Genomic DNA, 21,962 nt, shown 5'->3' with positions numbered 1-21,962 from the left:
CCCTAAAGGATTGACTTGCATTTTGTCAGCTTTGAGGATCTTTGGGGCTGAACTGAACGCTGTGTTCAGGTAGGGACAGTCCCTGCCCTGAGGAGCCCTGGTGCAGTGCTGGCTCCAAGCTCAGCTTGTTTCTTGCGCCTGAGGCTCTTAAAATCTTTGCTAGCACGATTATTGGTGTCTTTCTGGATCCATTCCAGGGAAAAGGAGGTTCCTTGGGGCCAGGAGGAGCCAGTGCAGAGTCTCTGCCATTCACTGAGAGAGGAGGTGGCTGTGGCCACCATGTCCTGGGACACCAGGGCTGGTCTGACCTGTAGATATCAGTAAAATTTACCCAGGGATGGATGGACTCAGTCTTAGAGGCCTTTTCCAGCCTAAATGATTCTGGGATTCTGTATTTGGAGGTTTAGACTGTATTTAATTTTTTTTGTTGTTGTTGTCACTGGTGATCACCACAGGTTCTGGTTATCTCAATCAGGGGTCAATCTCAATCAGGAGCTAATCTCAATCAGGAGCAGATGTTTAGGCCCAGCTTATTTATTCCAATCTGTGAGTGTGTGGTGGCAGAGTAGTGCAGAAATGGCAGGTTGGGATGTCAGAATTAGAAGATAGGATGGAGACACCTGATGTGGAGCTGGGTGTGTGGAAAGCCTTGTCTTACCTGGGCAGGGATGGGAGATGTGGTCTGTGAGGAAATTTGGATGATGGTTTTTGTGCCCACGACCGTGTTTTTGGGGGGGATGTGGTGCCTGATGCCCGGTTGGAGTGTGCAGAGCCTGAGGGCAGTGGGGGACTGTAACAGAGAGCTGGTATTGCTTGTGAGCCTGAGGGTTGAAACAGCAGCTTGGAGGGGTGAGAGGCTTCAGGACAGCCCAAAGAGATCCCTTGGGACAGAATTCCTGTTGGTCAGTGCTGCCTTGTTCTCCCTGGAGCCAGCACTGCCTCCCCATCCAACCCTGAGGCTCCGACTGCGGCCTTGACTCGTCCTCAGGGGGTTCTGAGGGGACAGGAGAAGGACAGGGCAGAGCTCTGATTATAAAGCTGTTCCTGCCAGATATTTCATGCTCCTAATTGCTGACACAGGCTGGCTGGGGATGTTTTCCTCTCTCCTTTCCTGTTGGAATAAATAAGTAAAAAGCAGGTTAAAGGCTGCTCGTGTTTCAGAGCAAGCTGCGTGACAGATGAGAGGGGCCACAGCCATGAGTGCTCAGGCCTGATTTTTTTGGAGCTGCAAACCACAGGGTGAGGGTGGGAGGCATTTATGGACTGGCAGGGGTGGCACGAGGCAGCCGGAATTGGGAAGGTGGAATTTGACTTCATCTTCCCAGCGTGGGGAGGAGATGAAAGCTATGGATGAGTCAATTATCTGAGAGCACAGGCTGAGCTGGGGAGGAGCATTTGCTGACCTTGCACCCTGTGGAGAGGCTGGATATTGAGATGGAAGACAATCTGTCATTGAGGTGGGGGATGTGGGCTCCAGGGAGAGCTCAGAGCCCCTTCCAGGGCCTGAAGGGGCTCCAGGAGAGCTGGAGAGGGACTTGGGGACAAGGGATGGAGGGACAGGACACAGGGAATGGCTTCCCAGTGCCAGAGGGCAGGGCTGGATGGGAGATTGGGAAGGAATTGTCCCCTGGGAGGGTGGGCAGGCCCTGGCACAGGGTGCCCAGAGCTGCCCCTGGATCCCTGGCAGTGCCCAAGGCCAGGCTGGACATTGGGGCTTGGAGCAGCCTGGGACAGTGGGAGGTGTCCCTGCCCATGGCAGGGGTGGGATGGGATTTAAGGTCCCTTCCATCCAAGCCATTCCAGGCTTCTCTGATGGGCTGGGCCCTCTCCTTCCTGAATTATTCAGCAGCATCAAAAGGTAAAACTATTTTTTTGTTTGGACATCCCCTCAGCCTTCCTGATGGTTTGGACAGAACCCGAAAGATCAGGATCCACGGGGCAGGTGCTTTGAAACAAATGTGAATTTGGGCATGTGCTGAACGCCTCAGGGTGCCTTGGCTCTGTGGTGGGACAGAGGCACCAGCAGCTGCCAGGAGCTCTGATTTCCTCTCCTCTTCCTTCCTTCTCCTCCCAGCCTGGCTCTGCTGGCTCTCCCCTCAGAGCAGACAGTTCTCTCTCATGTTCCTAGCAAGGCTGTGCTGGCTGCTCCTGTGGCTGCAAACACGAGCTGGAAACTTCATTATATGAAGAAAGCCCAGAGTCAGGTGGCAGAAGAGATAATTACCTTTCTAATGCAATAATGCCAGGCCCGGTGAGCCTTTTATCTCACTCTGTGTTCCTCTCTACAATCACAGGCGGGGATTAAAATTTCCTGGGTTATTGCTCGCCTGTGGCAGCCAGGGCTGTTTTCTCTGTTTGGTTCGAGGGGATTTCAGGTAAAAGGAGAAGAGGAAGGAGCAGAAAGACAAAACCCTTTGTGTTTTTTAGCAGCTGGGAGGGAGATGCAGCAGCCTGTGAGTGGGATTGTGTTCAGAGTGGTTCCATCCCATGGGAACGGGGCTGTGGAGCAGGAGCTCAGCAAAGGAGGAGGAAAACACCAGGCAGAGCTCTCTGTCCTCATCCCAGCCAGGGACAGCACCTGCTTTAGACTCCAGGGAAAAGCCTGGGATTGGGATTGGGTCTTGGCTGGGCTCAGTGGTTCTGTGGAAGGCTCAGGACTTCACTGCATCTCCACTTCCCAAAGGGAATCTGTTCTCTGTGCTGTGGGAAGAGCTGACAGCCCTCTCCCCTTTAGCAGCACCAAAGTGTTTTCCATTGCTTTCTTCCCCTTTGAAGCACAAAACTCTACCCCTGGGACCTTCCTGGGGTGCTGTGCCCTCGTTTTCCCCACCTTGGTCAGGGATGTGTGGCAGGGACTGGTGAGAGCCTCCTACATCCATCTCTTTCCCCCTGGGGTGATCCCTATGAATGCTGATGCTGTGGGAGGCAGCTCCTTGTTCTTCTCCCAGCAGGAAAACCCCGTGGCTGTTTTACTCTGAGCAACAAGGTGCTCTTCCTGGCTGTCCCCTCTCCCTGGGAAGGGAAGGGGTTCTGGACAGCTGCTGGAATTACAGAGCACCGCAAAGGTCAGAGATCTTTTGCAGAACATAAAAGCCGTTAAAATTCTGCTGCCTCATCCGTGTAACAAGGGAGAAACGAGGAGAGAGAGGAAAATGAAGAAAAGGGATAAAAGTCATCCCTCCTGCAACTGGGACAGGGAAAGGCTGCAAGTTGTACTCAGCTGTGACTCGCAGGGGTTTGATGTAGCTGCATGTGCAGATTCAGCCTCTCCTTTCTGTGCAAAGGAGTCACAAATCCTGCTCCAGGGCACTCATGGCTTTAATGAGTTTGGTGCCTTCTGTTTTCTTCATTTTGGGTTCATCAGCTTGGTCTTTGGCAGGGCTTGTGCTCAGAATCTGGGAGATGCTGGGGATGGGGAGACATCGATCCTGGTAGGTCCCTTTGGTGTGAGTTCAGCTGGAATTAGGGGATGTGAGGATGAGCTGCTGAGGTCTGTGACAGCAAAGTGCAGGATACTCCAGGATTCAGCATCTCTTGTGGAGGAGGGGATAGGGTGGGACAACAGTGATGGCACTTGACTGGGTGTCCCACTGCCAGGAAACTGCAGCTGAGATAAAGGAAAGGGGGAGCTGTGTCCCTCAAAACCTGCTCATTCCATCCGAGCAACTCCAGAGTGCATTTGGGGAACTTCCAGGCTAAAATGCTCTTTTTTTTTTTTTTTTTTTTCCTTGAAGAAAGGCAGTGTCTGAGATAAAATCCAAATCCTGATTCTAGCCCAGCCTGTAACTTTTGTCATGTGCAAACCCCAGGTGGCAGCTTTGTCCCTGCAGCTCTTTGCAAAGCCGTGGCATTGATGGTGCTTGGCACCCTCCAGCCTCTCTCTCTGCCCCCTCCTTTTCTCCCCCTCCTCAGCCTGACTTCCCTCATTTGCTGGAGCTCTGACCCCTGCACGTCCCCAGAACCTCCAGGAAAAGGATGTGTCTTTCCAAGTCCCTCTGAGGTGGACCCTGCTGGATCCCATTGATTCATCCCCCACATTCTCCTCCATCCAACCCCCCTGGAAGCTCTTCCCTTTCTCAGTGTTTGTGTCTGGCTGAGCTTTCCTTCCTTCCACACCAAGCTCTGGGGGAATGTGACAAGGAAAGGGCCATCATAAAATCCATCGCTTTTCCATGAGCTGCAAGGAGCTGAAGGAGTTCCCTTGCCTGCCAAAAGTGTGATGTGCTGAAGGCTGCTGTGACAAGCAGCACGCTCGGGTAAATATCAAAGTGCCATCAGTCATGGGAGCTGTCACAGCTGAAAGGTGAGTGGGATTCCCTGAGCCAGGAGAAGGGGAGCTGGGAATGGTGGCTGGGGACTCCTCCAGAGACTCCTGCTGTCCCCACCTCTCCTTGTGGCTCTGAAGGGGAGCTGGAAGCACCGAACTGTCTCCGTCCCAAATTCTCAGACCCCAAACCCCATCCCAGTGGGGAAGGGGTGATGAGCTTATTTAGGGTGACAGTTTTTCCCTCCAGGTTTGAAGATGGTCACGCAGAAATCCACGTTCTTCCCTGCTGAGAAATACTGGAGGAATAATCCTTATTCCAAAAACTTTCGGTTTAAAAGGTAGAGATTCCCCCTGGGAGGTTTCAGCCTGATTTTAAGTGGAAATGCTGCTTTCAGCCAGCTTTACAATATTGCTGCAGTTAAAAGCAACCAAATAAAAATAAAATCCAAAGTCATATTTGAACTTAAAGCGAAACCAAAATGTTTTGTTATTTCCCACTGGAAAACTGAAATTGATGTTTCCCTGAAAACAAACATTTTTGGTGGGGGGGGAAAAAAAAAGGCTTTCTCCAGCTTTCTTTGAGTGCTTTTTCTAAGAACAAGCAACACTTCTTGGTTTGCTGGAGTTATTGCCACAGAGATGTCACTTGTTGGAGTGACCTGGAAGGTGTCCTTGCCCTTGGGAAGGGGTTGGAATGAGATGAACTTTAAGGTCCTTTCCAACCCACACCAATCTATGAAAGGGAGGAAATTTAGGTGCGCTATTGGGAAGGAATTCCTGGTTGGGAGGGTGGGCAGGCCCTGGCACAGGGTGCCCAGAGCAGCTGGGGCTGCCCCTGGATCCCTGGCAGTGCCCAAGGCCAGGCTGGACATTGGGGCTTGCAGCAGCCTGGGACAGTGGGAGGTGTCCCTGCCCATGGAATGAGATGGACTTTAATGTTCCTTCCAACCCAAACCATTCTGGAATTCGGAGTTTCCCTTTGCATTTTGCCAGGGCAGCTCCTAATGCTGGGATTGAGGGTGCGGTGTTCTGTCCTTGTTTTGTGCTGTTTCCCCTCACCGAGGTGGCACTCGGAGCCTGGGACACGATGGCAGCCTCGTGCTGGACACTGGCTGCTGCAGAAGTGTCTGGCCTGAGCTGTGAACTGCTCCAGGGAACCTGGGGAAAACAATCGGAGCAGGGACAAGGCAGAACGAGTTGCTGGAGGGGAAGGAGTTGAATTTTTTTAGGACTTGACTGCTTTTAGGTGCTGGTGCCTCCCCAGCCCGCAGCGCCGTGGGTGCCCTCCCTCAGCATCCCAGTGCCCTGCCCTGAGGCTGGATGCAGGAATTACCAAACTGAGCTGTCCCCGCTGCTCTGTGGGGAGCTGGACTGAGGTGGTGACCAGGGGGGATAAATCCCAGTCCCCCCAGTGCCACCTCGCAGCTGCCACGTCTGGAGCTGCCTCCTCCCGCTGCTGTCTGCAGGGCTGCGGGCCGAGGGAAGGGCTCCGGATCCCGGGCGGAGGGAAGGCGATGACTCTGCAAATGTCAGAATCGCTTACTCGGGAAACCACCGAGTCCTCCCGCACCTTCCCGGCTCGCAGCTCAGCGCTGTCTAGACGCTGGTCTGTTCCGTGCGAATCCCAATTATCATAATGGCAAACGGCTGGAAAAGTGCTCCCGGCTCCTTCCCCGCCTGCCGTGGGCGGCTGCAGCCCCGGAGCTGCTCCCATGGGGCGTCTTTGTGCTCGGAGAGCAGCGAGTCAGGTGGCTTTGTGGACATGGACTGAGTGGGCAGAGACTAAACCTGGGTGGTACCAGCCCCCTGAGATTTAAACCCAGGCAAACACGAAGCATCTCCTCCCTAAAAATCCCAACTTGAGCAAGACTGGTATATTTTAGAGAGGAAACAGCAGCAGGGAGTGGAATGGTGACTTGTCTTGCTGATGATTAAACCCATCAGGTCTTAAACCCAGCTCGCACATTTAGGACCCCAGGGACTGCCAGCGCTGCTCTGGTTTTCTTTTTCCCTGCCTGTGCTCTCCTCTGTTGGCTTTAGAGTTAGGCCCGGGCTGATTTAGCTCCTAACACAACGCTTAACTCGGCTGCTGAAGAGCTGGGGGGGTTTTCTGGACCATTTCACAGCAATGGGCTGCATCAACAGCGAGCATCTGATGCTGTTGGCTGCCATCCCAAAGCCTTCGGCGCGATGTTCTCCTGTGCTGCCTCGTCACAAAGCTGCTGTGGGCCACGGGCTGCTCCTCTCCTGTAGCTGGCTAAGAAATCCCTCATGGATCTGTCTCTTTTTCCTGCTCCAGAAATTCAGGTCTGAATTTGCAATAGGAGGAGTGGCTGCAGCAAATCAGCAGCGGCAGCAGCACACCCGGGGCTATTCCTGCTGGGTGCTCTGTGTTTCAGGTGACTGCAGCACATGGAAAAAACCTCCCTGCCTGGGCTCTGGGACCTTGGAAAACTGCAACTTCCATCTCTGCTCTGTTACTGCCCCAGGGGACTGCTCTGGAGATTTGGAAAACACAAACATTTGCTGCCGTGCTGGGAGCTGGGATGGCAGATCTCTGCCCACAGCATGGTTTTTTTTAAGGGCTGGAATCTACAGCCCAGAGATGTGGAGTTTGTGATGAGAACACTGCCAGACTTTTATCTGCAGCAATTCCAGGGTTGGTAACAGCCCAGCGGAGAGCGGCAGCCTCTGTTAGCTGAGCAGCCAATTAATTTCAGCACGTTCCCCTCTCCTGCTATAAAGATGTCACTTCCCTGTGCCAGTGACATCGCTCTGGCCCCTGAGGTCCCACCTGCCCTTTGCATTGTCCCTTTCATTCGCTGGAACGGGAGCCCAGAGAGGTTTGGAGCCTCTTCTCTGGAGGTATCCAAACCCCATCGGGACACGGTCCTGGGTGACAGCTCCAGGGGACCCTGCTGGGCAGGGAGGTGGGACTGGATCGTGGAATGTCACAGGTTGGAAGGGAGCTTAAAGCTCATCCAGTGCCACCCCTGCCATGGGCAGGGACACCTCCCTCTATCCCAGGCTGCTGCAAGCCCCAATGTCCAGCCTGGCCTTGGGCACTGCCAGGGATCCAGGGGCAGCCCCAGCTGCTCTGGGCACCCTGTGCCAGGGCCTGCCCACCCTCCCAGGGAACAATTCCTTCCTGCTCTTCCTCTAAATTTCCCCTCATTCAGATTTTGTTTGATGACCTACAGTGGTCCCTTCCAGCTTGAGCCGTTCTGTCATTCTGTGATTGCTGCCCAGGGAGTGTCTGTGAGCTCTGCTGGCTTTGGGAAGGGCATTTTGGTGCTGTGCTGGGGGAGAAGGGATGGGTAACGTGGGGAAAGACGGGGTGGAAAAGGGGGAAAGCAGGATTGGCAACCCAATACCCGGGGAGAGTGTGACCATGGGCGTGTGTTGGTGTTGAGGTGATCCTTGGGGTCACTAAATGTGGCCTTTGGGCACACAGAAGCTGTGCTGGCATCTCTGGATTCTGGCCCATGTTTACCTGGGTACACTGAGTTCTTTAGATTTCCTCTGCTCTGAGTTGTTGTTCCTCCCAATTCTCTTTATCCAAAGAATTCTGTGGTTTTGGAATCCTGTGCGAAGGAGTGGAGCACTGCTGCTCTCTCACAGACACTTTGTCATGTCCTAAAGGTTATAAATTCACTCAAGCATCCTCCTCTGGCTGCACATCTGGCAGCCTGGGCCTGTAACTCATAGCTGGGTCCCTCTTTCTCCAGCTTTGCCAGCAGGGAGTGGTGTGGTGGCTGTGGGAGTTCTGCTCCAACAGGGCAAGAACAAGGGTGAAAAAATAACAAAATTCCTTTGAGCTGTTGAGTTGGTCCAGGCTCAGTTTGAGTGGGGATGGGGAGATAATTCACCTCATGGCCCATTGGGACAGTGTTCCCAGGCTCTTGGTGGGGTTGTGCAGGGCCAGGAGTTGGACTTGGATGATCCCTGTGGATTCCTTCCAGCTCAGGATATTTTGTAGGATATTCTGATTCTCTGAACTCCCCAGCAGGTTTGGGTGCTGGGAGCTTGCAGGCTGTGGTTCTTGCAGCTGACTGCAGCCAGAAGAGACTTTTTAATTAAAAAGAATTAAATTTTCTGGGAAGTCTCCTCTGTGGGGGTGTGAAGGGTCTCATGTGGTGGTGGCAGAGGCAGCACCCACCTGCAACTGCCATGCACCTTCTCAGCTACAAAACTCAAATTTATCTATGCAAAACAGGGAAAAAATGGGATTTATTTGCTACATTCATGAATTACTGCTCCCCAGGCACCCAGCACAGGTGCTGTCATGGCTAAATTATCCTAAAAAACAGAAGGGAGGGAGTTACAATTTCTGGTTTTGATACTGAAGGAATAAATTCTGACTTTTCCCTGTCCACAGCCCAGCTTGCAACAGGTTTAAAGCACGCTGCAGATGGCTATGAAATTATTGCCAACAGCTACTCATTAGATTAGATGAGGCCCTGGGTTTATTTAGGAGAAGCAGATGGAGGGAATACACAATATTTTAGATGTCTTGGCAAACTGTGTTTTCCTTAGAACAACATTGCATGTTTGGTGTGAGAGTTCTGGCCAACAATAAAAAAACAAATGAAGAAAGAGGAATAATTATATCCCTTGAGGGGACAATAAGGTGTGTATTAAAAAGAGAAATATTATAGTGCAAGTCAGGTTAGAATATCTGAGGCCTTGTTTTAATCCTTGTGGCAAGAGGAGAGTTTTGGATTTTAGTTGAAAAATCTGTCTTTTTTGTGGCTCGTGGATAAAGCTTGAAAACCCGGGCCCAGCTGCCTCCAAAAGCTGAGGAATCACAAGGCAAAGAGAGAGTTTTAATTTCATTTTTTTAAGGATCTCATGAGCTTTTGGTGGTTTAGGGGCTGCCTGTCTGTGCGAGCACTGGCACCATGGGATGTCTGAGCGAGGGGCAGGTGGGAAAGTGCTGGGATTTGGGATCTCTGAGGCTGCAGGATGGGACAGGAGGTGTTTGAAGAATACCAAATCTCTTCTTGCTCAGGGCATTCGTTGGGAAAACCTCCCCCAGAGCCCTCTCACCTTGGAGACAAAGGGTCCTGAGGCTCAGAATCAACTCCCTCCAAAGGGAAAATACTGTTCCCACTTGGAGAGGTACCTGATATCAGTGACCTGCCACGAGGTCTCCTTTCCCTCCTGACTGAGGTGTCCAGCACTGGCAGATGTTTTTCCTTCCCTTCTCTGGCTGCTGCTCCCACCCCTCTCCCAGCAGCACCAGGGGAAGGCTGAGCTCTTCTTCCCACCCGTTTTGTTTTGCTCTTCCAACACTGATGTGATTTGATAGCGCTGACATTTTCTGCCCAACTCGTGAACAGCTCCTGGGGGCTGGCCAAGTGCAGAGGGTGAGGTGGCTCTGCCTCCAAATAACACAGCCTTCGTCACAGCTCCCAGGGCAGCCTGGCAAGGAGCTGCTCCTCCGTGGTCCTGGAGGGAAGGAGGCTTGGGATGTGTTCTGGTGACTCAGAGCTCTCTCCTCCTGCAGTCTGTGCTGCCCTGTTAGCCCACCTGGCAGGAAAATCCATCCCCCATCCACCCACCAGCTGGCCTGTGCCCTTTGCTTTGTGCTTCCAGCTCGTGGAGAGCTCAGCCCTGCTCCTCCAGCATTGCTGGCACGGCTCTGAAGGGCAGTCTGGGTCTGGGTGACGTTTTTCACTCACCCAGGGCTCGGGAGTTTGTATTTTTTGGGAAAATGGCAGCGTTAAATCAAGGCAAAACTATTTGCAGGCTTGACAGGAATTGCTTCCACTAAAAAGGAAAACATATTTAAAGCCGGGAGTGCTTCATTTTAGTACTTGACAAATGAAACAATCCCCAAATGTTGTTCTGTTGCTCTCTCTCATTTACATCCCCTAAAGTAAAAATACTTGAAGCGTTTTGCTGATCCTGAAATTCCCCTTGAAGAGCCTTGTCTGCTACTGAGACAAAACCCTTCATGTCTTGATTGTGGGCTGGGTGACACCAGAATTCTCCAGGAAATGCTTTCTGCTCCCAGCTCCTGCCCTGGGGAACCTCTGGAACAACATTCTGGGATTCCCATTCCCAAGGGCAGAAAGCAGCATCTCTCCTCAGAGCTGTTCACGGGGTGAGGCTGAAGGTGTGACCTCCTTTCCGAGCCCCACTGAAGTGCAGGATGGTTTTAACTCCTCTGTGTGAGCTCCCTGGGATCTTCTTGGCCGTGTGCATTTCCCTGCCAGCTGTCAGTGCTGATGGCAAAAGAGCCTCCTCTGCTGCTCTGCAGTGGGGCACGTCCCTGTCCCTGTCCTTAGCAGCACCAAGGACTGATTTGAGCAACTGCCTCACAATCAGAACATCTTCCTCCATCCCGGGCACCATCCAAGCCCTGCAAATCCTCATTTGGTGGATTTGAGTGGCCCTCCCTGCTTGGCCGGAGCAGAGGAGTGCCTGTCTCCAGATGCTTCCCTCCCTGTCTTCTCCCTGGAGCCTGGCTTGAGAATTATGCCCACAAAAGTGGGTTGCAGGTGGTTTGGGGAGGGGATTCTGTCCCCCTTTTTGCTCTGTCTCCTCCCAGGACTTGGGAGCATGCAAAGAGGAGGAGGAGGGAGTTTGTGTTCACATCTGGGCACTGCTGGAGGCTGGTGGTGAATTTAGCGCTGGCTACAAGAGGCTCAAAACTGCACCTGTTTGGGGTGAAACCAGGGAATCACAGAATCCCAGAACAGCTGGGCTTGGAAGGGACCTCTGGAGATCATCCAGGCCAAGGCAGGGTCACCTGGAGCAGGTGACACTGGGATGTGTCCCAGTACATTGGGAATGTCTCCAGAGAGGGAGGCTCCACAACTCCCTGGGCAGCTGTTCCAGAGCTCTGCTGCCCTCAGGGAAAGAATTTCCTCCTCGTGCTGATGTGGAACTCGTTGTGTTTTAGTTTATGGCCATTGCCCCTGGCCTGTTGCTGGGCACCGCTGAGCAGAGTCTGGCCCCATTCTCTGACACCCCTTGGAGACATTTATATGGGTTGATGGGATCCCCTCTGACCCTTCTCTTAGGGACGGGCTGTTTGTGCCTCTGAAGCCCTTTGCTGTCAAATACTGTGATTTCCTGGGTGTGCTTTATTTTGCCCTCTGTTCCCTTCGTGTCAGAGCTAAAAAGAGGTTCATCCCTCACCACAGCAAGGCTGTTTGGATGGATACAATCCCTCTGGGAACAACCACGTTCATCTGAGCCAGGGGATCAGCCCGAGGTGCTCTGTTGTAAGGAAAGGCTGGGATCTGCCCGTTGTGCTGTTGATGTGAAAGTCAGGAGTGGGATTAGCTGGAATATGCAGGGATTTGTTTGGATGCTCAGGCCTGGTGTTGGTGATCCAAAGGAGAGGCAAAGCTGCCAAGCTGGGCCCTTTGTGTGGGAGGGACAGGACAGCTGGTGGGGAGTCACCAGCGCAGGGTGGCAGTGCCACCCCAGCTGAACCTGGCACCGCCGTAAATTAAACGCTGCAATTAACACCTCACATCGACTTATCAGCCCAGACCTGGGCTCCACTCCGTGCCTTTGGGAGTCAAGATAAAGCTCCCACGCCATGGAATCAAACTGAGTGGGAAGGGGCACCTTTCCAACTGCTCCGGTCACTGCGTGTCCCCGCTCTGGGCTGTGGCACTGCCAGGGCTGTCCCCCCAGGCCTGGCACAAGCCAGCAGAGCAGAGTGACAGCCACATCCCAGGGCGTGGCCACGGGCACGCCTTGGCTGGACGCCTGTGCTGCCCTCGGCTCCTGGAGTGACACTGAGTGGCGTCGCCAGGCTGCGTGCGGGTGGCAGGAAGGTGACAACAGCTCATTCTGCTGTGCCCTGAAGCTGAGGGGGCTCTGAGCTGACAGGACCTCCTAAACACTCCCTGCACCTCCTGCAGTGCTCAGTGGCTGCAGCTGGGTGGTTTCTCCCTTGGCCATGGGCTCCCTCCTCTCCAAACCTTCGTGATCCGCTTGGAAGCTACGGGGAAATTACCGGGGTGCCCTGGTGGCACAAAGTGCCAGGGATTGTGGCACCTCCTTCTCCGTGGTGCTGCCTGTTTGCTCTTGGTGCTCTGGTGGAGTTCAGTGCCACCATGATGCAAGATTTCTTTTCCCAATGCCCGTGGGCAGCAGAGCAGACGTTGGGAAGGAGAGGGTGGGTGACAGTGACGGATGGAAGCGACAGCCAGCCCGAAGGTGACCCCACAGAGGGGGAAACACCTTTGAACTACTCAGCCAATCTTCATGAAGTGATTTATTTGGTTTGTCCCACTGGATTCCATTCCCAGGGGTCGCTGGGGCTTGTTAACCATCGGTGCTCAGTCAGGTTTTGGGAATGGGGGTGATTTACCGGAGTTTTCTCTCCCTCAGAGGTTTTGGGGTTGATGCTGCCAAGGTTTCTGTGTGGGTGGGGTTGAATCTGTGGCACAAAGTGACAATTGTTATTTCTTTTCATAAACCAGCTGCTGGTTTTATCCTTTTTGGGGTTTTTTTTGTGGGAAGCTGTCTAGGGAGTGTTCGGTCTTTCCCCTAATCCTGCTGAAGGGATTGGTTTGGAACTTAGAAAGAAATGTTTGGGATAAGGTCTCTGAAAAATTCACTGTTCCCACTTATTTCTAGGGCTGGGGTTTATAAAAATTAGCAAGGTTACATTCAAATACCCACAAGTTATTCCAGTGATTCCTCCTCTGGAAGAACTGGTGAGATCCCATGGGAAGCAGTAATGGCTCTCAGGCGAGGTGGGGCTGCTCCTGAGGAGCAGGATTAGCTTTTCCCCACTCCAATCCTCAGGATTTGGAGCTCTGGGGTTAAACCTGAAGGAATTCCAAGGCATTTCCTTTGCACAGGGCTTCACTGAGAACGTTCATCATCTGTGTCTGGCAGTGTGGGTCTTGCTGAACCAGAACAAATCAATCCTGAGCTCCCAGATCCTTACAGGAAGGGGTTGCTAATTATTTATGTTATCAGAATGTTCAGGGAAGGAACTTTCCCTTCGTTCTTTGCTTTCTTTTATCCCCAGAGGAACAAGCTGCTTTTATAATTTATTCCAGGCTCTGCTGGAATAGAAGTCATCGAGCATTTATCCCACAGCTGGGCTGTCTCTGGGAAGAGCTGTCAGTCAGGGCTCCTCAGTGGAGGAGAGAGAGAGAGGAGAGCAGCTTTTAACCAAGGGATGGTGAAAATCAGGAGTGAGTGCCACGGTCCTGAGCCCCCAGGGAGGGCAGGATGGGTGCTCAGGTCCTCTCCAGCAGCATAAGAAGGAGAAAAGTTGGGTGTTTGGCCATCACAAAAAAGAAAACTTCCATGGAGGAGTTGATTTTGTTGTACTCAAACCCTTGGAAGTGGCAACATCCCAACCACATCTGATCTCTGTGTTTCTGCACAACCCACCAAGGCACAAAAATGGCTGCAGATCAAGGCATTCATCACCTAAAATCTGATTTTTTAAATTTTTTTTTTCACTTTTCCCAGCTGATTTCCTCTTCTGGCACTGGCTCCCCCACCACCTCTGCTTTGTTCTCAGCTGTTGGCTGAGCCAGGGATGCTCCAGCAGGATTTTGGGATGTGCCTGTCAGCTGGCTCCTTTGATCTCTGCATTTCTCTTATTTTTAAGGATCATTTCCCTCTTGTCCTGACCTAACTCACAGTGGCTTTTATGAGCTTTTGGAGGGAAAAAGTAAAGTGGTGCTTTGGCAAATGCCCCAGATGATGTTAATTAAGTTCTCCCCCTCACCGGGATGTTTTTCCAGCTTAGGGCACTGGAATCCTGTAAATGAATTTGGGTTTTGTGGGGGGAAAAGGCCCCATCCCCACCCTGGCACAGCTTCTGAGCTGCTTTGTTGTGCTCCAGCTGCTGCCCCTGGGTCCTTCCTGACATCCGGAGGCTTCCTGGGGTGGATGCTGACACCACAACACTCTTTAAAAGCCTCAGGGCCCCCTGTGCCCCGGTTCCACAGCTGGCACAGCCTGGCTGGGGCTGCAGAGCCGTGGGGGTGAGCGTGGAGTGCCAGGAGGCTGCGGGATCCAGCCCTTCCCGCTTTGTCTGGAGCAGGGAAAGTGCTGGATGCCCAACCTGGCCTTTCTCAGCCTCTGCCTCGTTGGTCTGCAAGGTTCACATGGGGTGTTCAGCCCCAGAGCTGCTCCTCAGCACCTCAGTTTCTGCTGGAGAGAGTCCAGAGGAGGCCACGGAGCTGCTCCAGGGCTGGAGCCAGGCTGGGAGAGCTAGGGGTGCTCACCTGGAGAGGAGAAGGCTCCAGGGAGAGCTCCGAGCCCCTTGCAGGGCCTAAAGCGGCTCCAGGAGAGCTGCAGAGGGACTGGGGACAAGGGATGGAGGGACAGGACACAGGGAATGGCTTCCCAGTGCCAGAGGGCAGGGCTGGATGGGAGATTGGGAAGGAATTGTTCCCTGGGAGGGTGGGCAGGCCCTGGCACAGGGTGCCCAGAGAAACCCAAACCATTCTATGATTTTTTTCCAGCTTTGTTCAGCCTGCAGCTGTTTTTTACCTCTCCAGACAACATCTGGGCTGTTTTGTTTTCCCAGAGTGCCTGATTCACGGGCAGAGGGAGCAGGGACAGCCCAGCCCTCCTGGGTGGTCTGTGGGATTTGGCTGGGATGGGATGGAATCCATGGAGCAGCCACGGGAAATGGTGGCTCTGAGGTGTCCCATGCAGGTTAACTGGGGGCTGACGGTGAAAACAACGTGGGAATCCATGACTTAAATGGCCAAACCCAAGAGTTTTCCTGGGAAAGGTGGTTTGTGTGTGTTGCCAGAGTTGGAACAGGCTGGATTTGATATCAAGCCTGTTAGGAAGAAAGCTCTGGAATGACAACTTCAACCCATTGGAGACTTTACTGGCACCCATTCCCTCCCATTTGCTCTTTGAATTCAAAACCAAAATAAGGGCATGAAGGACCCTTTCCCTCAGCTTGTCCTGAGCCTGGTGACAGCACAAATCCATCCTGGCTCTCTGGAGGCTGATTGTGCTGTTGGGAACAACCTCCAAGGTGGATGTTCAGGTTTATCCCTGCCCGTGTTACTCCCACACTGCACAGGTCTGTAAGTGAGCAATTAAACCGTGGGGATGGAGGGAAGGGAGCAGAGGATGAAATCTCTGGCACGGGAGCAGAAGATGAAATTAGAAGTCTCTGCATGTGCTGGTTCTTGGTTTAAAGCGTCTCCTGTTGCTTGTGCTCAAACTGCATCCATGGAGCTGATGTCATGGGAATTTTAAGGTCGTGAAAATGTGGGAACAGGTGTCCTATAGAATAAATACTCAGCTCCTCAGGACCTGGCTTGCTTCTGCCTGCTGCCATCCAACATCCCAGCAGGTTTTTTTCCTGACCTCCAGCACCTCCTGCTGATGGAGTCTGGCCCTTTCCGCCCAGCAATGCTGAGCCTGCTCTTCCCTAGGCCAGGCTTGGCAGCGGGGCTAAGTCAGTCAGTAAGTCAAGGACAGGGATTTATCCCGGGAGTGCTCCCTGCGCTGCCACGGCCTCCTCCGCTGGGTTTGCAGGCATCCTGCGCAGGTCAGAGTGCAATTATACAGCTGGGTTGGGAAAATTCTGCTTTCCCTTGGATTTGTTTTCATGGTGGCTGATTGCTGCTGGATGCTCAGCAGCCTGGTGTCAAGAAACTGAGGAATAAAGGGCTCCTGTTATTAAGAAACTGAGGGAAAAGAGCTTCTGTTATCAGGAGACTGAGCAAAAAGAGCTCCTCTTAGCAAGAAAATGGGAAAAAAGGCCTCCGGTTAGCAAGAAAGTGGGGAAAAAAAGCTCCTGTCACCAGGAAAGTGAGGAAAAGGGGCTCCTGTTATCAGGAAAGTGAGGAAAAACAAGTTTCCATTATTCCTTGTGGACACTGGGACAATATTTCTTCCCTTGCTGTGCCCTAAACCAGGGAATCCATTTCGTTTTCTGTGCAGAGCATCCCATTTTTAAGACTCCTTCTGCTCTGGGGGCTGGATTTTGTGGGGTGTCTGATCCACACCCTGCTCTCTGCACGTTCTCCTCCAAGGAGATGCTCGGAACAAAAATTAATTTCACACACAGAGAGGAAGGAAACCATGAGCAGAAACTGCTGCAGGTGTTGGGAGACGCCAGACATCAAACGGAGCGACTTGTGGGTTTATTATGGGAAGTTCTGGCAGGTGATTCCCAGCATAACTGAGGGGTTTAATTCCCTCCCTCCATCTCCTTTTGGGGTGAGCTGTCCTGTGGCACAGGGTGCAGCTCTTCAGTGCCCTGATGATGTTCCAGTGGCCTCTTAAACAGGCAGAGACTGGGGATTTTCCTACAGCAGCCCCGGAGTTTTTGGGAGTTGATGGCTTTCAGGGATCACAGGTACAGGCACAACGAAGTCTAAAGCAGCTCCAATATTTGCTGCTTTTACACCACACTTACCCACACTTTGGAAAGAGGAATTTGCAGTTAATCTCATTTATTTTTTTGCCTTTTTCCCTTCAGGATTCTGGCGACTGCTGGGACTGATTTTGACCTGCGGACCCTGCGAGCCGTGCGGGTGCTGCGGCCCCTGAAACTCGTGTCGGGAATCCCAAGTGAGTGTGGTGACAACGTCGTGTCACAGCCCAAGTGCTCTGTGGATTTGGGGTGTTACTGCTTTTCTGAGCCACATTTTCTTCTCCTGGCTCTTTGGGGTCAGTGGCTCCTGCCCCTTTTTGGGGTCTGGGTGTCTCTCATCCCATTTTGTGCTGATTTCAGCGCTGCACTCCCAGATCTGCAAGTGAGGGGCAGGGATCTGTCCTAGGATCCCTTTGCCTTCGGGGGTGAATGAATTCTCTGGGGTGTGAAGACCTGAGAGCTGAATTTTGCAGCTTTCAGGCTTTTCAGCTTGGATCTTCTGATGGTTTTGATCAGCTGAGCTTCTTGTGCCAGGAATTTTACCCTTTTAATATGGGGGAAAAATAAAGGGAAAAGAGCAGGTGGGATTTAGCCTTCCCTACTCAACTTTAGGTATTTTATGTGTGAGCCTGAAGGGTCTGAGTGCTCCAGTGAGGAGCTGCATCCTGCCCTGAAACCATCCCAGTGCCCACACCATGGTTTCTGCCTTTTTATTTGTCACAGTCACAGCTCTGTCCCCCAGCAGGGATCACTTCCAGGAGCTGTTTCATTTCTGGATGTGGAATAAAGAGATTTTTACCCTCCAGCAGGAGCTACTGCAAGGAGCTGCAGCACTGTGGGATGTTCTGGTGTCCTCTGCATTAACCTGGGGACAATGACAGCACCAAAAATTCCTGAAATCAGGATCCATTCATGGGCAGGGCTTCAATCTGAATTCCCACCCAGGAGAGATCCTTGGAAAGGTGGCATTTGTTTGTCTCCAACGAGGAGATGCTGCTGGCTGATATTTCCTGGACCTTTTGCCTGGGCAAGGCGTGGTAATGAGAGTCTGAGGATGTCCCAGAACTGAGGTGGCCCCTCAGAGCTGGCCCTGTCCTGGCGTGGGGGACATTTTCCCACCTGGGGACGTCTCCTGGACCAGCACAACATTTCCCCACAATATTTGCTCTCAGGTTTTTAGTGATGTGGTGAAAGCTGAACGTTTTATGGTCGTTGTGTTTTTTTTCCTGTAGTAAATACACAACCTCGAGGTGCAACCACCCAAAAACACGGAATATTCTTCTCTTTAAACCCTCAGCATTTTTCCCATCAAAGACACCTTGATGCTTTTTAAAATGTCTGTGCCCATCTTGGTCTCGCTGGTGCTGTACAAGGTGGCAGGACAAGGATGGTCCCTCACCCCCCACCCCTCAGGACAGGCCAGCGAGGGAGCTGCTGCCCATCACTGCAGGGTTTTTGTGGTGTGCAGGGCGTTATCTGCCAGCCTTTCTCGCCTTATCTCGCCTGGCTTTAATTGAAAATGAGTGTCAGGGCTGCTGGATGATGGAGAGCCTGAGGACAGGGTTTGTTCCTGCAGAGCAGGGTGCGATGGGGACAGCGTCGAGGCTGTTCTGGTTGTGGAGGGAGAGGCAGCTCCTGAGCGCCCCAGACTCTGTGGGACAGGGGGATCACACCCATCCACGGGGTTTTCCTTCCCTCCTCCACTTTCAAGCTAAGTGGCACCATCAGGTGCTGGGAAATTCTCTCTTTGCCCTCACTCTGAGTTTCTCAGGACAGGTTTTCACTGCAGTGCAGATCTCTCTAAGAAACACCTTAACCTTCCTCCCAAAGAGAGCCTTGTGTGAATAAACACAAATCGGAATTTATTTTGGAAAATATCTGTAAGAGACCTCGGTGCAGCTAAATAATAGTATTATTTAAATTGTATTAATTTAATAAATAATTGTATTAGCTGAGGTTTGAGCTCCTGCTAAGGTCTCACTTCCAACACAGTCAGATAATAATGGTAATAACAATATTTAGCACCAATTTCTTAATTACTGCTCAGTTCAGCTGCTGTTGGAATTTAGTGGGATAAAGCTGACACTTCCAGCATGTCTGTGGAGAACAGGGAATGAGCTTTTCATCCACTTGATCTACAACAGGCTGGTTTGCTTGGCCCTAAGGAGTCCCAGGTAGGGTTCAAAGGTGCACAATTGCCCTGGTTCAGCTCCAGGCTGAGTCTTGGGACTCTGGCAGCTTCAGGAAAAATCCTTTTAGTGCCTCTGAAGCTTAAAAACCCCATTGAATCTGTCAGCTGAAGGAAAGCCACCAGAAAAGGAGAGCCCCCAATTGTCTCTCCTGCTCCTATGGCAGGAAATGTGTTTAAAGCAGTGTGGGAGAGCAGCATTGCTCGCTATCGCCAATCCCAAATTGTCCCTTGGACAGCCCCTCTCTCCCACCTTCTCTCCAACCCCATGTCCTTGTTTTCCTTCCCTCCCTGAGGTGTTTTTGTGTCCCCCCAGGCCTGCAGGTTGTCCTCAAGTCCATCATGAAGGCCATGGTGCCCTTGCTGCAGATTGGGCTGCTCCTCTTCTTCGCCATCGTGATGTTTGCCATCATCGGGCTGGAGTTCTACATGGGCAAATTCCATAAAACCTGCTTTTCCAACGAGACAGGTGAGCTCTGCCCTTTGGATCTTTCTATCCTGCTTCCCTGTTGCTTTTCCTTTGGCCTCTTCCACATTCCCTGCCTTCTCTCCCTCTTTAGCCACATATTCTGAGAGTTACCAGAATTTTGTGCCCACCCTACATGGACTGGGACAGATTCTCCTCTCTCTGATGCCCCTGGGCTGCTCCCAGTCTGCCTAAGAGTGAGATGAAAAATTCTTTTGGGATAGGAGGCCCTAAGAACTTTCACAGCAGAAGCCCAGAACCAAATTCCTGTTGTTTGATTTTATTCTTCAGTGTCTGTTTGCATTTTCATTGGGTTCTGCTTTATGCGCCCAGAGTTTCCTGGGAAGGTTTCTGGGCAAACTTTGGTGTGGAACAGTAAAAGATCAAAAAGTCTGGGAGCAACCAAAAAATAAAAGGACGATAAATGGGAGGTAAGGAGTCCTTTGATGGAGAAAGGATAAAAATGACCTTCAGAGAAGGGAAATTGGGCACTGGAGAGTGAATGATGTGTGTGCCTGTGACTGAGCAATAAACCCTGTAAAATGGAGGCAGAGAAGGATGATCCCAGAGAGTCTTGGCTGGGAACAGCTGTGTCAAATCATGGAATCATGGAATGGCTTGGGCTGGGAGGGACCTTAAAGATCATCTTGTTCCACCCCATTCCTTTATAGTAGTGTTAATATGTTTATTTTCTGATAACACACATAAAAATAGTGTCCTTGTCTCCAAACCATTGCATTTTAAGGTGCAATTGACTTTCTTTAAACACAGCCTTCTATTTTCACTTGTTATCGCTAATAGGTCTTAATATTGATTTATTTCCGTGCAATCCAGTGGTGATAAAACAATGTCCCTGCCAAATCTCAGAGCTTTCTGATGGGAACACTTTAATACACTCAGTGTACACAGAGATTTGCAAAGGGAGTTCTTGCTCGAGTTCCTATGGAATGCTGGAAAAACATAACGCAGGTCACGGAAGACTGTCGGGAGTTACGGTTTGTGAGAAAATCCCAGCGATTCCTGGAGGAAATGAGTTTTTGGACTGGATTTGTAGGAGGAAAAAGCCTCTTTGTGGGTAGTGTGGCCCCTGCGAGAGGCTGCAGCAGTGAGGACAGGGGGACAGGGACAGCGGTGACGATATTGGTGTGGAGGAAGCAGCAGAGTTTGTGCCAAGGTGGTGGGGAGGATGAAATCCTGAGCAGGTCGGGGTTTCCTAGGAGCATTTCCAGGTCTGTTAAACTGCAGACGGGGTGGGGGATGTTTGTGCATCCTCTGTGTGCAGGAGGCAGCCAGAGCCCGAGGCTCTCCCTCACGGCTGACACCTGCAGCAGGGAGGATTTTCTTCTCCCCCAGAACCTCGCAAGTGCAAAAGCGAAACATCACCCCCAGAGTGATGGACTTAGCTCCCTGCAAAGACTGCGTGCTCCCTGCAGACTCATCTCTGCCATCAGTGGGGACCAAGAGGTCTCCATGCCAGGTTTTGGGGACCAAGGACAGGTTTTTGTCACGGGTGATGTCGTGTGTAAGCGCCTCTTGCTGGCTGGGTGCGTTCCAGCCCGGAATTGGGAGTGCAGCCGAAGCTCTGCTGCCTGTGCTGCATTTCTCTGCATGGCAGCAGCTGCCAGCTCGGTGGGAGCTGTGGCTCAGCTCCCAAATCCCCTCACCAGGAGGGGGAAAGTGCCTGTGCCCTGGTCACTCTGTGCTCTGAGGCTGCCAAGCTGGATTTGGGTGAGTTATGGGGATCCATTCCAGCTGCTGGGCGGGAAATGGTGTTTCTGGAAAGGAGACTGGGGGAGGCTTCCTGGCACTGCATCCCCAGGGAGCAGAGCAGCAGAGCAGCCACAAAGCTTTTTGAAACCTAAAGTGCTCCTCATCCCCACAGAGGTGCATTAAGGAGCCCAGGCAGAGACCATGGGCTCCGAACCGGCCTGAGCAGGGAAATTTGAACTCATTAAAGAGATGCCTCTGGCAGCGGCCGGGAAATGGGAGGAGGGAAAGCTGCTCGTGCTTCTTGCTGTTCCAAATCCCCAAAGTGAGCAAACCCCTGGGATTTTTCCTGGAATCAGGAGCTGCACGAGAGGTACCAGCTGGGCATCGTGAAGGGCACCGAGCAGAGGTGTCAACACCGAGTGTTGCTCTGCTGAGTCAATAGCCTGGGTAGGTCAGGGCACCAAACTGGCACCAAAATATGGCCAAAGGGTTATTCAAGGCCTTTCCCCCTCAGCCTGAGTGTTCTAAGCTGGAAACATGTCATTATTTTAATGGAAATTGGGCAAAACTCAGTGTCAGTGCATGCTCCAGTCTTGTTTCCCTCTCCCTGCACCCTCCTTGCTGTCCTGTTCTGCTCACGCTAGATTATTTTGAAGCACCTGACCCAGCCCAAGTGCTACTCCAGGAGAAAGGGCATCACATTTATTTCCCATTTTTCCTTGAGATTCATCTTTCCTCTGTCTCTCCAGCCACAAGGAGTAAGGGCCAGTTTTGGTCACTGCTTTAAAAAGGAAAAAATCCCCCCTTCCCACCCCTTTGTGGTGGATGTGCACTGTGTTTTCAGAGAATTCCCTGGCAGCAAAAGGCCAAACTGAAATGAAACTGGATCCTTTTTCCACAAATGGTCTGCAGGAGCCAGCTTTGGCATTTTCTTCTCTCACCAAGCCCTCGTGAGAGCCTGTGGTGACCCATATGGGAGCTGGAG

General features: G+C 52.0%; 1 protein-coding gene across 24 annotated transcripts in view; it reads left to right on the top strand.

The window, feature by feature from the left end:
* CACNA1B (calcium voltage-gated channel subunit alpha1 B) overlaps positions 1-21,962 on the top strand; it is a 268,511-nt gene that overhangs the window by 77,726 nt on the left and 168,823 nt on the right. For all 24 annotated transcript variants that reach the window (XM_048325195.1, XM_048325181.1, XM_048325175.1 and 21 more), the window contains 2 exons: positions 16,719-16,810; positions 19,118-19,270. In XM_048325195.1, the coding sequence (XP_048181152.1) occupies positions 16,719-16,810; positions 19,118-19,270 (245 nt within the window). The remainder of the gene's footprint in view (positions 1-16,718; positions 16,811-19,117; positions 19,271-21,962) is intronic.

The sequence above is a fragment of the Corvus hawaiiensis genome, chromosome 21 (assembly GCF_020740725.1).
Source record: "Corvus hawaiiensis isolate bCorHaw1 chromosome 21, bCorHaw1.pri.cur, whole genome shotgun sequence".
NCBI classification, from domain to species: domain Eukaryota; kingdom Metazoa; phylum Chordata; class Aves; order Passeriformes; family Corvidae; genus Corvus; species Corvus hawaiiensis.
Note: the sequence above shows the minus strand (reverse complement) of the source record. Positions and strands in the feature narration are given on the sequence as shown.